At 42.7% G+C, this 15699-nt stretch overlaps 2 protein-coding genes across 2 annotated transcripts in view; one reads left to right on the plus strand and one right to left on the minus strand.

Annotated features, from left to right (window-relative positions):
* Positions 1-3693, minus strand: part of ANKRD10 (ankyrin repeat domain 10) — a 33987-nt gene extending 30294 nt beyond the window's left edge. The window contains exon 1 of the mRNA XM_072343726.1: positions 3302-3693. Within this exon, the coding sequence (XP_072199827.1) occupies positions 3302-3502 (201 nt within the window). The 5' untranslated portion in view covers positions 3503-3693. The remainder of the gene's footprint in view (positions 1-3301) is intronic.
* Positions 3232-15699, plus strand: part of ARHGEF7 (Rho guanine nucleotide exchange factor 7) — a 135975-nt gene continuing 123507 nt past the window's right edge. The window contains exon 1 of the mRNA XM_072343685.1: positions 3232-3364. The gene's annotated coding sequence lies outside the window, so the exon portion shown is untranslated. The remainder of the gene's footprint in view (positions 3365-15699) is intronic.

Genomic DNA, 15699 nt, shown 5'->3' on the forward strand with positions numbered 1-15699 from the left:
CCTAAACTGGAGGTTAAACTGATTTAACAAAGACAGGCCTCAATATAGGCCATAATACAGGCAAAATGCCAAGGAAGCAATGCGTGGTTTTTATTTATCTGTACTACTTTTGCTCCAGAAGAAACAGAATGTACTTACTGTTTCGCTTCCTATACTGTAAACAGCCAAATGGCAAAAATAGAAGGAGGAAGAGAGCACACGCAAGCAGATATAACTAAAGAAAACAGAAAGGCACGCGCTAGTGGTTACAAAGCATAAAATAAAGGTAAGTATAAGATACCACGAATGTTCAACCCGGCAAGTAAATTTGAACACGCTGCTACCTAAATCTGTACCATCCTCTGGAAGGGAAAAAAAACAGGCAATATTGTTATTAAAATGTCTGATATTGCAACTAGGAATGCTTATCTATCATTTCGAAATGACTCCGTTGGTGTTTCACTTATTAACTGTAAGGTCCACAGTCACGTTCCGGAGTAAGTTACATATTTAAAGTACATAATGTTTTATTAATCCTAGGATACTAAGTTTGTATTGATTAGATCAGTAATTCCCAATAAAACGTTGTCATCTTGAGCACATTCACTTCTAACAGAAGTTACCTTCTTTTGTAGATGCCCTGCAATGGGGAAGTAACAGCTACGTATAGGAAGGCGGTTCTACCTAGCTTTATTCCAAAGTAATTTTGTAGTCCTTTGGAGCACAGAGCTGTGCGTTCCACTCGTGCAAGAGGTAAAGGAAAATAAGCTCACCAAGCCCAGACTAATGCTGTGTGTGTGCATGCATGCGTGCAGAAAGGGTTTCAGACGTTACTGCTCGCAGCAAGTTGTTCTGCAAGGACTTTGTCCAAAGGGGAACTAAATCAGCTCTGTCACTTCAGCCTCTTACAGGAATGCACTTACAATCGATCGTGCCTGATGGACTGTGCTGCTTAAGTGTCCCATATCACATGAACAGCCATGAAGTTCAGCTGCCATTTATTTTCTTCAGGCAATCAAAAACCAAGTGAAAAGCCCACAGAATCCAACATAAGTAATTCTCAGAAGAGGCAAAAGAATGTCATTTAGTAGCCTCCTATGAATGTTCCAAAATTGGAAGTTTTAAAGTCCCAGTGTTATGTTATGCAGAGGAACTTCTTATTTGCAATAATGATTATTCCAATTTAAAAAAATAAAAAAAATCATAAATAACAAATGACATGCATATGAATGTCCACTAAAAACAGTTACTGTTCTGTTTTTGGCCACAGAGGGCTTGAATCCCAGGAGTTGGACTCGATGATCTCTAAGGTCCCTTCCAACTCACACGATACTATGATAATCTATTAGCTGGTGAGAAATAAAACTACAGCTACATGAAATTAGCATCAAATCTGTCAAGCTTTGTACCTAATTACAGCAATGGAACTTCTCCAGTGCACTGAAACAGGGGAACGTGAGGAAATACTTCTTCCACTATGAGGTGACTGGCAACTGGAATGGTGTGGATTCCCTTCCTTGGAGACCTTCAGAAATCACCTGAACACAGTCAGCCTGTTCTGGCAGCCCTGCTGCAGCCCAGAGGGTTGAACCAGAAGGACCTACAGGTCCCTTCTGACCTCAGCCATCCGGTGGTTCCCTTGCACAGTCTGACTCAAAGAGTCACATCAAGTCCTTTCATATCGAGTCCACCTAACCTGTCAGAAAGCATTTAGCAATATAGAAACACCTGAAGTCTGCGCCAAGTTCCATTTCACCTGAAAAATAATGTTTTCTCTCCACTTCAAATGCAAGAAGTTTTAAAACAAATCTTCACCTAGTACCTAGGAGTGAACACGGCAAATAGGGTAACTTGCACGCTGACTCACTCCGTTTGACAGCTTTCTATGCAAGAACCCCTTCAATAGGAAAGAACATACACACGATTCACATATCCCAGGTGGCTGGCAGGAAGCTGAAGGTGCTTAAGGAAAACACAACTGAAACGTATACTTGAAGGATACGAGTATGACTAACACACAAGGATTCCTTTGATACACTAAAAGAAAATGGGAGTCGTAAGGAAGAGGAACAGAAAGCTTTAATGTTAAACCAGTATCTTCAGGTTTTGTTATTTCAAGACAAAAACTTAAGTTACTTCACTTTGTTTCAGAACACAGAAGATTGGTTTCTGGGTAGATAGCTTCTGTTGTTTTATTGCCTTGTTCTTTAAGACAGTAGAACTGCTTAACTCTAAGCTAATTCCTCAAGCATGGCAGGTGAAATCACTTAACATACAGAACCCATCTCCTGCGTGAATACATTGATTTCCCTTCCCTGGCACACCATCAACACACAGCAGAAACATATTAGGAAAAGAAGGGAGGAGAGCCTAAGTCCCTGAAAATACGCACCCCCAGGCCTGAATGCTGCGTTGGCTGAACACTTAGAAACAGGAAACGCCCAGACCAAACAAATACATTAAGGCACCACTCCTCTTCAGATTTGAGGTTAGCGATAACACAGGGAAGGAGGGCGTCTCAGAAAGCCTTGCCTATCTTTTCCCATTCGCCCACTTCGTAACGAGTTGTTAAAGCCCGTGTTCGAGTTCGCCAGTCAAACAAAGGTAATTAGGAGCTCATTGGTTTTTAGCACGGCAATAAAACCCCCACACCGCAGGGCTCCCGGCACCGCCGCCTGTTCACCACCATCGCTCAGGGCTCTTAGGAACCGGAGGACTAAGAATGAGGCCAAGCAAACTCTGTTACCCTTCACCCAAATCGAGCTCAGCCCGCGGGATCTATAAACAACATCTGTAGCTCAACGCTGTTACTTCTTTTGATTCTTTACCCTCACGGCGACGAAGCCGAAGCGCTTCGCTCCACGCTCGTACACCACGCTTCGCCTCCCACCTCGACGGCAACAGAGGGCCGCGCTGGAGACACTCTCAATCTCCCCAGGCGCCCAGCCAGCCCGTTGCGATAACACGGGCGGCACAACACAACAGTCTCCAGGTGTGGAGCCTGACGGCAACAACCGGCTGCTGCGGCTCGAGGTCGGGCCGGACGAGCCGGGGCCGCCGCAGCGAAGAGCCCCCCCCCCCCCCCCCAGGCAAGGACAGCGGGCACCTTTCCCGAGAGCGGCCGCGGCTCTCCCCGGCAGGGAGGGCACGACCGCCCCGGGCTGACAGGTGCCGCCGCCCCTCACCCCGTTCCCTGAGGCGGCTGCGGCGGCGCCTTCCGACAGCGCGCAAAGGGGTAAAGATGGCGCCGCGCGGCGGCCTGCCGCCCTCCTTCTCCTCCTCCTTCCCTTCGCCTCCCTCCCCCCGCCGCGCCGGGCCCCACCTTGCCGAAGTGCGCGGCCCAGTGGATGGGCGTCCAGCCGTAGAAGGAATCCTCGGCGGCCAGGTCAGAGCGGGGCGCACTTTGGAGCAGCGCGCACAGGGCGGGCAGGTCGCCGTCGCGGCAGGCGCGGTGCAGGGGAAAACGGAGGGTCAGCAGCTCCTCGCTGGAGAAGCCCGCCTCGGGGCCGGCGCCCAGCGACATGGCGGGCAGGGGGAAAGCGGCGAGAGGGATGGCAGAGGGGCGAGGAGAGAGGGGGGGGGAAAAGCGGGAAGGAGGGGAAGAGAAGGAGCGGGCGGGCCGAGACGCGCGGAGCGAGCTGCGAGCGACGGCGACTGCGGCAGCCGTTACCGCCCGAGCACAAAGGAAGCGGGCGGGGCGGGGCGGCGCCACCCCGGGCGGGCGGGGCGGGTGCGAGGCAGGGCACGGCGGGAAGAGCGCTACGGCCCCCGCCGTCCCGGCTCCTCCAATCCGCTCCGCCGGGTGGGGAGAGGGGGATGAGGGGAAGGGGCGGGAGGAGCTGCTTTTTTCGCGTTGCCCCGGGCGGAGGACCTGTTGCCGCCGCCTGAGGGGGCAGCGCGGCTCGGGGAGGGTTAGATTGCGTTCCCGCTTCTCGCCTGGAAACGCAGCGCTGCCTCCAGGCGGACAGCCGCGAGCTGGGGTGAGGGCGTCGGTACGGTGAGCCCCGGGCTGGGCTCGGAGCACCAGCGAGTGAAGGCCGTCGTGTGGTGTTAGCGGCTGTCAGTGCCCCGGCAGAAAGGCTTTCTGTCGGTGTGAAGGCGTACGTCTCATCGACCCAGTTTTTTGATGGTTTTTTTTTCGCTAAAATCAAATAATACCCGTAAATCTTATAATGCGTGAGGGGGGATGGATTACAAATGAGCCCTTCCGTAGATGGTTACGCTGAAGCACAAAGAAACCGAGCGCTGTGGCCAAAGGAGGGAGCGCTTCCCACTACAGCAGCTTCCAGTTCTGTGCCACGGAGTCACAGCATCACAGGGATGGCTTAGGTTGGGAATCTTAAACATCTTTGAGATCCAACCCTCCAACCAGATCAGGCTGCCCACAGCCCCATCCCAAATGGCTTTGCACATCTCCAGGGATGGGGCATCCAATGCTGTGTCCGGCTTTAGCTTTCACAGTTTATCACCCTATACGCACTTCTTCCTTTGTGAGCACCAAACTGCCCTAGGCAGATGCTCACTGTTTGATTTGCTTTGGAGTTAAATAATGAAGGTACCATATGATAGAAGAGTTGAAAGAATGAATAAATAAATAAATAAATAAACATCACCAAAAATCTTCCAACAGCTTATGTTATAAAAGTGGTAATTACCAGAACGTCTGGTATTAAAGGAAGCAGCTTCTACAGTTGAGAACAGGCTAGCTGTTTTTTACCATGCGTATAAGCACTGATATTTGTAGTCACTCGTGTCATATACAATTATCATAAAAAGTAATGAATATTAAATATGTGTTTTATTATGAAGAACAGAGATTAACCAGTACTTTACTAAGGATTCATATTAAGGATTTGCATATGTTTTTCATCTCTTGCTGCGATATGGGATCTAGCACACCAGGTAGACAGTGGACTTTCTGATTTCCTTATAGACATTCATTAACTGACTAACTTCCACCACTTCCTGCAAGATAGCTCTGCAAAGAAGGACCTGATGTTGTGGCAGAGACCACGGTGGACACAAGTCAGCACTGTACCCTTGCCACAAGGAGGCTAAAGTATTCATGTCTGCAGCAGGTAAAGCAGCAGACTGAGGGAGGTGATCCTTCCCCCTCAGTGCAGTTAAGGCTTAATATGGAGAACTACTGTGACCCCAGTAGAAGAGAGGCCTGGATATACTGGAAACAGGCCAATTGAAGGTCACTAAGATGATCTGAGGCTGCACTACCTCTCTAGTGAGAAAAAGCTGAGATGGCTGAAGCTGTTCAGCCTGGAGGAGGGTCAGGGGGATCTCATCAATATAAGTAAATTCCTGAAGGGGGGATACCAAGAGCATGGAGCCAGGCTCCTTTCAGGGGTGCTGAGTGCCAGAACAAGCAGCAATGGGCACAAACTGGAATACAGTTCAGAGTTCCCCATGAATACTTCTGTGCTGTGTGGGTGCTGGAGCACTAGCACAGGGTGCCCAGAAGCTGTGAATTCTCCTCCTTGGAGGCCTCCAAAAGCTGTCTGGCCATGGGCCTGGCTACTCTGCTCTGGTGGCCCTGAAGATAAGGGGGTTGGGCCAAAGGGACACAGAGGGTCCTGTAAGCCTCTGCCAGCCTGTGGATATATGGTCTTAAGTTTTGTAAATAGAATTCTTGTTGTGAGATATATATACCAAATATTCTAAAGTAGACAACCCCAGAAATCACGATATTATACTAGTTCCTTATTAGATTCGTAGTTGTCATATACTTTGGAGAATCACTGTTGTCTCTCTGTTGGTTTTTTTTCCAGTTGTGATTAATTACCCATACAAATATATAAATATGTCATTTTTAATATTCTGCTTTTCCACTCACTTCCTTAATATATCCTGGCAATGCATTTTATAGGTTAATTAATTGTAATTGTAATTAAATTCAGCTGCAATTAAAATATTTTCTTTAACTGCTGTCATATGTTGTGAAACTGGGACACGGGAATTCTGGTTTTAACATTTTTTCTACATTTCATTACATTTACATTCTAATTCATTCTCTTCTCTATCATTATCCTGGTTAGACTTTATACTGAACAGTACAAGGCTTAAATATGTTTCTGGCAATCTTTGTGTGTAAAAGTTTAGGTACAGAGAATATAAATCTGTTATGTGGTTCTAACTTCATTCTAGACAATAGGTTTTGTTTCCCTGATATATATAGCTGCCTTTATGGTCTGTGTTTATATGCTGTAAACCAGGAAACTGACTATCAAGGATTAATCTGTAACTTACACCCTCTTAAGAAAAGAAAACGCAGCAGTAATAAATAGCAACATGTCAGGTTCTGGTTTGTATGAAGACAGATTTCTACATTTAGTGTGCGTTTTATAAGATAAAATTCTCTAATGAAATAGAATAAATAGTAAGTTTACTGTATTACTTACACAACAAAATATATTCCTAATTTCTTGTGACTCAGAAGAGTTCAGCCACTAAGTTTAGTTGCCCATGTGCATGTGTGTTTGGAAAAAAAAAAAAAGTTATTTGCAGGCCTATTTGCATTAATTTCATCCTCTTTCTATTCCTGGTCTTGTAAGGGAAGTGAGAAGCTTTCTGTCTCTGTCAGTTCAAGGAGGTGGGCCTTCTGCTTACTCAGGAGTTTAAAAGAACAGCATTTCCCCCAAGGAAGTAACAAAAATATGCAGCTTTATTTTAGCTGGTTTTACTTTTATGTTCTCTTTTGCCTGAAGGTTGTGAAATAAAATAGTCTGTAAATGAGAACTTCTTGAATATCCATCAGAGTCTAAAAATCATAGAATCATAGAATTACCCAGGTTGGAAAAGACCTTGAAGATCATCAAGTCCAACCACAGCCTAACCAGTACCCTAACTCTAAAAACCCTCTGCTAAATCATATCCCTGAGTACCACATCCAAATGGCTCTTAAACACATCCAGGGATGGCGATTCAACCACCTCCCTGGGGAGCCCATTCCAGTACCTAACTACCCTTTCTGTAAAGAAGTTCTTCCTAATATCCAACCTAAACTTGCCCTGGTGCAACTTGAGGCCATTTCCCCTCATCCTGTCACAAGTCACTAGTGAGAAGAGACCTGCCCCACTCTCACTGTAAGCACCTTTCAGGTACTGGAAAAGCGCAATAAGGTCTCCCCTCAGCCTCCTCTTCCTCAGACTAAACAGCCCCAGCTTCCTTAGCCTCTCCTCATAGGGCTGATTCTCCAAGCCCTTCATGAGCCTCGTTGCCCTTCTCTGGACCTGCTCCAGTACCTCCATGTCTTTCTTGTGCTGAGGTGCCCAAAACTGAACACAGTACTCCAGTTGAGGCCTCACCAATGCCAAGTACAGGGGTAGGATGACTTCCTTAGTCCTGCTCACCACACCATTCTTGATACAAGTCAGGATGCCATTGGCCTTCTTGGCCACCTGGGCACACTGCTGGCTCATATTCAGCCGACTGTCCATCAGCACACCAAGGTCCCTTTTCGTCTGGGAGCTTTCCAGCCACACCTTCCCGAGCCTGTAGGGTTGCCTGGGGTTGTTGTGACCAAAATGCAGGACCCGACACTTGGCCCTATTGAAACTCATTCCGTTCACCTTGGCCCATCGATCAGGTCTATCCAGATGTACATTTAGACACCAAAAAGTGTATATTTAGACACCAAATATGTTATTTTAAAGTGTTTTGTGAAAATGTATCTCCTGAACTCTGGTAAGGCTGTATCTTGAGTACTGCGTTCAGTTTTGGGTACCTCACTGCAAGAAACACACTGAGGCCCTGGAATGTGAACAAAGAAGGGCAATGAAGCTGGTGAGAGGTCTAGAGCACAAGTCTTACAGGGAGCAGCTGAATGAGCTGGAATTGTTCAGTCTGGAGAAGAGGAAGCTCAGGCAAGACCTTATTGACCTCTACAACTACCTGAAAGGAGGTTGTGGGAAGGTGGGTATCAGCCTCTTCTCCCAGGTAACAGTGATAGGACTAGTGGGAATGGCCTCAAGTTGCACCAGGGCTCAGGTTGGATATTACAAAAAACTTCTCTGAGAGAGCAGCCAAGCAATGGAATGGAATGTCCAGGGAGGTGTTTGAGTCACTGTACCTGGAGGTGTACAAGAAATGTTTAGTTGTGGTACTAAGGAACATGGTCTAATGGGCAACGTTTGTGTTAGGTGGATGGTTGGACTAGATAATCTTAGAGGTCTTTTCCAGCCTTAATAATTTTATGATTGACACAACTCTGTAATGTACTCTGCATTTTCTGTGTGCCATTCTTGTACAAATTAATTACATTTGCCAATTTTTCTTTGCAGGAAGGTTGAAGATGGAAGACTCATACAGAATGATGTTGGGTATTTTTATAAAGAACGAAACAAAACAAAACCACCACCACTCCAACTTTGGCATTTAATTGAATACATACTTTGTTCCAATCCCTCCTTCTTTCCTATGGAGAGCTTGCACTGGTTAACATTTAGAGTTTTATTTAGTTGCCATACATACTTGTCTAGTGCCATTTGAGACGCCCGAGAGTATTCTTGCCTGTTGCCAACTGCTGCAGGAAAATGGTACAAGCTTACATAGGTTCTCTGCCACGCCTGTAGAGAGCTAACATATCTCTGAATAACAGCCTTGTTAGGTTGCATTAAGAATCCACATTCTGACAAATAGACCCTTCTTAAATGTCATTTGCATTGATGGACTCAGTCACACAAGGACTTCTTTACATTTTATCTGGAACTGATTCCCTTAAAACAACCTGTATTTGCAAGAGGTTGTCACGTAATTCCGTGCTGTCCAAGTGCAAAAGGACAAACTAATTCTGACATTATTCATCATTCATTTTATTTTGGAAATCTGCGAACTGTGGTGAAAATGTAGCATCTCTTTAGATGCCACGCATTTATTTTAGCAACGGTGAGAAACTTTCTATAATTTTCTTAGTGCAAATAGAATCTGACTCATCATCTTCAGAGACTGGTTCAAAGTTTAGGTTTACTCCCTGGTTTTTATTACACTTAAGACCACTACTGAGCATTGTACCACTTGACATATGTTGTTCATTCTTATTAGGATTTTTTTCTGTCATCACCTTTCTTCCGTGAAGACCAACTGTTCTGTTGTGTTTGCTCCTAAAGCAGCACGGCAAGTAAACATTATTCTTTCTGATGGAAGTTACTGGGAGAAGTAGATGAATTTATTTTTTTTTTTTTTTTATGGAAGAAGTTAACTTAATAAACATAGAAGCATTAAAGCCCAAGTGCTAAAATTATATTTTCATAGTATGTGAGGCCTCTCGGGGCGCAAAGACCAGAAAATTAATAGCAGCAGTAGCTGCTGACATGGAAAGAAAGCCACGAGTGGAAAAAGAGCAAACTGAAAGTTCTTTGTCCTCCTTTCCAGCCCTCAGTTCTCAGAATTTTGTTTGGCAAGGAAAGCAGGGAATCTGTCTGACTTTCAAATAATTACTGACGTATTACTCCATTGCAGGCAAGTAGCAAAGAGCAGCTGCTTATTGCAGCCGGAGCCAAGCTCTCCCTTTGCCATCCCCCATTTCTTCCTGCCTTCCCTGGAGAAAGCTATCTCGCTGTTAAGTAAACTAGGATGGGTTTGCAGGATAAATTAAGATTACATTAGAAAAATATTTACTTACGTATAAAGGAGCCTTTAAAAAAAATCTTCACTTCTTAGGAAACAATGTGGGTAAGAAATAAAAACAGATTTGTTACTCTACAATTGTAAAGCTGCCATTTTTACGAGCCTGGGAAGAGTGACCTTATTCATTATAAGCTTTTGCCAATTCTGCCTCCACGCAACTATTCTCTTCCTGATTCATGGCACTTATCTGGGCCGTGCTTAGCAGAGGTCTGCTGCCTGACAAGTAAAGGAGTTGATTATGAGTTTCGGCTTATTGACAATCTGTCCTTCATTTTTCAACATTTCTTACAAGGTTTAACTGAAAATGAAGATTTCTCGAGAGAGAAAATACCTGTAAAAAAAAAACAAAAAAAAACAACACACCAAACCAATAAACAAAACAGCAAAAGTCCCAAGAACCACAACAAAAGCCTATGAGAAATAAATATCAAACTGTTTCCATTTATACTGAGCCTGTACCATTGCAATAAAAAAGGCCTCCAATGTTCTTGTCTTAAAGTAAATAAGTAAGTAAGGAAATAATTATCTGCAGCCTTGCCCGGATGCTGAAAGTGTATGATTTCTCCATTTATGTCTGCACTGAAGACAAATATAAAGCTGAATTCCTGAGTACTTTTATTCATTAATGAACTTTCATCAGAAAAATAATAAATAAATGTATGTGTGTGTGAAGGAGTGTTGCTCAAGTTGCTTTGCAAGCAATTCACATGGTGACTCCCCAAATTCCTCCTGATACTTCATTAGAGATGATGACTCCCTGTATTCCTCCTGATACTTCATTAGAGATGCTGTCTTCCTCCCTCGTTAGGCACTGGTGAGTAGTTGCCGTGTTCCACCCTGCTGTGCAGTGGTGGAAGAAGCAACCTGTACTTGTTACTTGTGCTCTGTGCTATGTTGAGATTTAAGGAATGCTAATGATTGTGTGAAAATTTCATCTCTTGCACCCAGAAGGATACCGTGGGGTACTGAGTATTGTAGTTCCTGGAATTCATGGCTGTTGATGTGGAGTCTATGCAACTGAGCATGATAAATCTTTCCCACCAAACAAATCTTTCTACATTAGGAATATCCTTCCAAACAAATAGTCTATGTGCTATTTTGTTTTGCATTTGGATGGAAGCTTGAAGAAATCTATTTAGGTAATATTTATTTAAATGTCAAGTGAAATAAGAAATAAATCAATGACATGACTGCATTTACACAGACGTGGAGTTAATAAATCATCTGATTTTCCAATTCCATAATCTGGAAATTTTTCCATGGGGAAAGAAAGACATTTATTGTAGTGAAAAAATGCCATATCCTCTTAGAAAGTGAACAAACAAAGGTCTTGAGAAAGATGAAGAGTGTGACACATCTATTTCTAAGCCTGGCAAGTATTCTTGAGACTGTCAACCTGTTCAGAGAGATTAGATGCAATGTTTGAGGGTTTAATTTACTCATTTAAGAAGAAACGTGCTTCTCTCCTAACTGTGGTTTAATCAAGCAATTGTAGTTCCATCTTTCTGTCAAAGAAGATGGTGCCTAGTGTTTAAATTCTTCATGAAACAGAGCAAAAAGGCAGAAACAGCTTATGTTATGAGGTTTCTCTAGCTAGCATAATATGAAAGGAGCCATCTTGTGGTTGTCTATTCTGCAAATAAAATGTTGCTACGGTATTGCCTTGCAAAGCTGAAGTTACCTCTGTAGTTCGGTGACAATTTTCTTCTACTTGCTTAGAAATGTTGCATTTTGAGTAAAACTGTTTTCACTCAATCTTTTTCATTATATCAGACTTCTTATTCTAGCAAACATTCAATCTAGCTATACAGAAGGCTTTGTGTGTTCATTCTACATGCCCTGTTAGTCAATGTGCACCAATATTTACTAGTCCTCAGAGCAATTACGTCCTTTAATTTGCACTCTAAATTCTTCTTTAAACTGCAGTCAACATCGTATCTATGAAATATGACTGTCTTAGTAGAACTGATTCCCAAATAAGTGCCAAATTTATTTATTTATTTATTTTGATGATATCCATTAAAATGCAATTCTTGGGAACTATGTGTATTCCAGGTGCAAAACTGAAGTAAAACCGACCTTCAGAATTGACCTGGGGAGACAACATTTAGATGATAAATCAGTCTGATTTCTTCGCATTTGAATTAATCTTTACAATCCCTTACAATACAAGATATAGGTAAATCTAATTAATATAGCTAAGTTATATATAAGTTATAAGCTATATATAAGTTATATATAAATAAAAAGCCTAAGTCATATGTATGGGAGATTGGTAATCACAGCCTGAACCTCTGATTAATCAGCTGAAGCAAGTATGGGGTCAGCTGTGGGAGCACAGGTGAGAGTGATGTAGCTGTGCTCCCGGGAGGGGTGGAGCTCGACTCCATCCACTCTGAGACCTCATTTAAGGGCTGACTCCCACTGAGGCAGCATCTCTTGGAGATTGCTCACCAGTGAGGACTGCCCCAGCTTCTTCAGCCAAGGCACCACCACTGGTGAGTTTTCCTTTACTTATACCTTCTGTACATTTGCTACCATCTGTATATTAACAACCAATGCAGTCATAACTCCTGAAGTTCCCAAAGTGGAACATTTTCAGACAAAAGTCTGATTTCTTTAAAATTGTTTTAATTAATTAATGAACAGTAGTAAAAATAAAAGTCAAATTGAAATTCCTTTGGACACTAATAGTTTCATGTCCTTCTTATATTGTAGCACCTCCTCCACACAGTGCTGGAGGTAAGGCCACCCATCTCAGAGCACAGTGAGACAACCCCTCCCCTCACCCAGTGGCAGTGTTGGGCCTGGTGCACCCCAGGGCACTCTTGGCCCTTTTGCCTGCCAGGGCACACTGCTGGCTCACATTCAACTTGCCACTATGCCTATATCACTTTCCATGAGGCTGCTCTCCAGCTTCTTGTCTTTAGTCTGCACATAGATCTAGTGTTGTCCCATCCCAGATGCAGAATCCAGCACTTGCTCTTGTTGAACCTCCAATTTGTCAAGATCTCTCTGCAGGGCTTTTCTGCCCTCAAAGGAGTCAACAGCTCCTTTGTGGTTTCAACTGCAAGCTTATTTAGTATATCTTCAAGAAACATATCCCAGTAATTAATAGAAACATTGAAGAGAATTGGACTTAAAATGGAGCCCTGTGGAAGCCCACCACTGACAGATGTAGCCCAACCCATCAGTTCACTTGTCATGTTATGTTTTTGCTTAGCTGCATGCTGGACATGTTGTCCATCAGGATACTGTGAGAAACAGTACTGAAAGCCTTGCTGGCATCCAAAAAAATATTGCACCAAATGATATCCTTTGGTTGATTGGGTCTCCTTTAATAAAGTGAGCCTCTGCGTTTCTGAGGACAATCACAGCAGTGATCGAGGATCACGGACTGACCTCAGTCTATATACATTTGAGTGGGACTTGAACATTTATTTTCTATGCATTTCTATGATAATTTGGATTTACTTCAGTGAAACTGAAGTCAGACTTAAGTACCAGACTGATGTAATTATGCAGTTTCTTTGATACTAAGAAGTACGAAAGTCAAGAACTTTTACAATTGTAGTATGTTGTGGTGGAGAATAAATGTGCATTCATTATGGAACATAATGAATTTAAAACAGGATCGAATGTGAGAATGGACCTCTTGGAAGAGAATGTATTTTTATGATATTCTCTCTACTCTCTGAACTCTATGAAAACTTGAGACTTATCAACGTATCCTCATTTAATAAGAGAACTGCGCTTAGTTTATTAGAATTATTTGGATTCAACTTCCAGAAATTCCTTGTTCCTGGGGAATTTTGTAGTCAGATATATTTTTAGTTTTAGTTTTTCTTCAGAGGTCAGTATTTCCACATCAATAAACAAGAAGTAGGGTAAGATTTTCCCTGGGTATAAAAAAATCACTTCTGTCCACTGCTTAAGGAGGTGTAGAGCAGATCAATCTTAATGGTACTTTCATACAATTTATGCATCTTTTTATTTCTGCTAGTTGGGATTACATGGATTCTACAACCAGAAATTATCTTATTCCAATAGCAAGGAAAGAATTTTTAAACTGAATAGCAAGATGGTTAAGTGGCAGGATCTGGAGGAGAATATTGCAGTTCCATCATTTGGAAATTCATCCAGAAAAGAGCCTTGTTTGTCTCCATCCTTCTTTTTCCACTTTGGCATGCTGAGTAAATGTTTAATTTGCTTGTCTGAAATCTTTTGCTTCAGTAGTAAACTACTGGTCTACTAAAAATAAAATCCTTTTGGTACCTTCTCCTTTCTCCTATGAAGAAAAGTTGAGGGAACTGAGCTTGTTTAGCCTGGAGAAAAGAAGGCTCTGGGGTGTCCTCATTGTGACCTTCCAGTACTTGGAGGGAGCATTTAAACAGGATGGAGTATGGCTGTTTACACAGGTGGATAGTGTATGGCTGTTTACACATAGTGATAGGACAAGGGGGAATGGTCTTAAACTGAGGCTGAGGAGGTTTAGGTTAGATGTTAGGAGGAAGTTTTTCACTCAGAGGGTGGTGACACACTGGAACAGGTTGCCCAAGGAGGTTGTGGATGCCCCATCCCTGGAGGCATTCAAGGCCAGGCTGGATGTGGCTCTGGGCAGCCTGGTCTGGTGGTTGGCATCCCAGCACCTAGCAGGTTTTTACTGTGAAAACTTTGCCTTATGTGCAACTTCAGTACATTCTTCCTGTATCTGCTAGGTATGTTAGAATGCCTTCTGAAGTAATACAGTTCTGAGATGAAATTACCAATACTGGCTTTAGAGCCTTTAGGCAGTATAAAACAGGAGGTTTACCTGTAAGCATCCCCATGTAATAGTATTTGTTCTAGCAGATGCTCTCGCCTTCCAGCTGTAGTACTGCTGATGTACTTACAGTGAAATTCAGTATCTTCACATGCAGATATTCTTTTCACTGACCATACTTTCTCTAACAAATACACTGATATTTTAGGGAGAAGACATGCTGCCATTCTGAACATGTTTGTGAAATTAGAACTAGCAAGCTTTATGGAGCATCTTACATGGAAGCTTAAATCACAGCCAGTATTTATATCAACATTAAGTAATTGTGTAACCCAAAAGGAATGGCAATTTGTTATTTTAAGCGATCAGACGGGACATAAGAGACTGTCTGATATCACATGATGGCATGAAGATTAATGCTGAAATCTTTAGTCATACTGTGTTTAAAAATTATAGATAGTACTGCTCAATGTCTAAAACTATCTTTTCTAACACAGTTTTTTATTTCCTGTGTGGGAAATAATTGTTTGCCTGTAACAGTATGCAGATGGATGACCACACTTGCAGAACAGCCTTAGCTTTCAAGTTTTGGAGAAGCTGATGAATATCCAAATAATTAAGATACCAGTTGCATTATAACATACAGGCTTTGGTTCGTTTTCTCTTATGGGTTTTCTGTGTTATCCTGGGTAAGATTTGTAGGTCCAGGTTCAAAAATGCTTCATGCTTATATTGAGAGCAGCTGAAATCCTCTTCAAATAGCAGTTAAGTTTCTTAAAAACTTTACTGTGTCTGGAACTCTGTCCATATCCACTGGGAAAATTGAAGGAATATTGAAGGATATTGAAGGAATTCCAGGGAGTCATGATACATATATATGTAGAAAGTAATAGTTCATTGATTTCTGTGAGTGTAACAGTACATGAAATTTTAGCAAAAGAAGGTAACACTTAATAACTTGTTTTCTCAGCTTAATGCAACTTATGACTTGTATTCAAGTTTCATAGACACCTAAACACATACGTGTCCACCTGCATGTCAGAAGCAAGTTGGAATGGTTTTCGTTTAAAAAAACAAAACAAACATATTTCTGAGGGTTTTTTCTATGTGCAACCTCAAACTTGTGGGTTTCCACTGTCTCCCTAGATGACTACTGTAACTATTCTCCAAAAGAATAACAACGCTGTCATTTTCTTCCTGTTCTAAAGACCACTCCTGCTGCATTTTGTAGAGAATAACTAAGGTAAGTAATTGCTAACATTCACCTCACTGCAGCTCAGGTTACAGCCCATTAGTTTTGCAAGTGCATATGTATGAATGGC

Source organism: Excalfactoria chinensis, chromosome 1, assembly GCF_039878825.1.
Source record: "Excalfactoria chinensis isolate bCotChi1 chromosome 1, bCotChi1.hap2, whole genome shotgun sequence".
Classification (NCBI taxonomy): Eukaryota; Metazoa; Chordata; class Aves; order Galliformes; family Phasianidae; genus Excalfactoria; species Excalfactoria chinensis.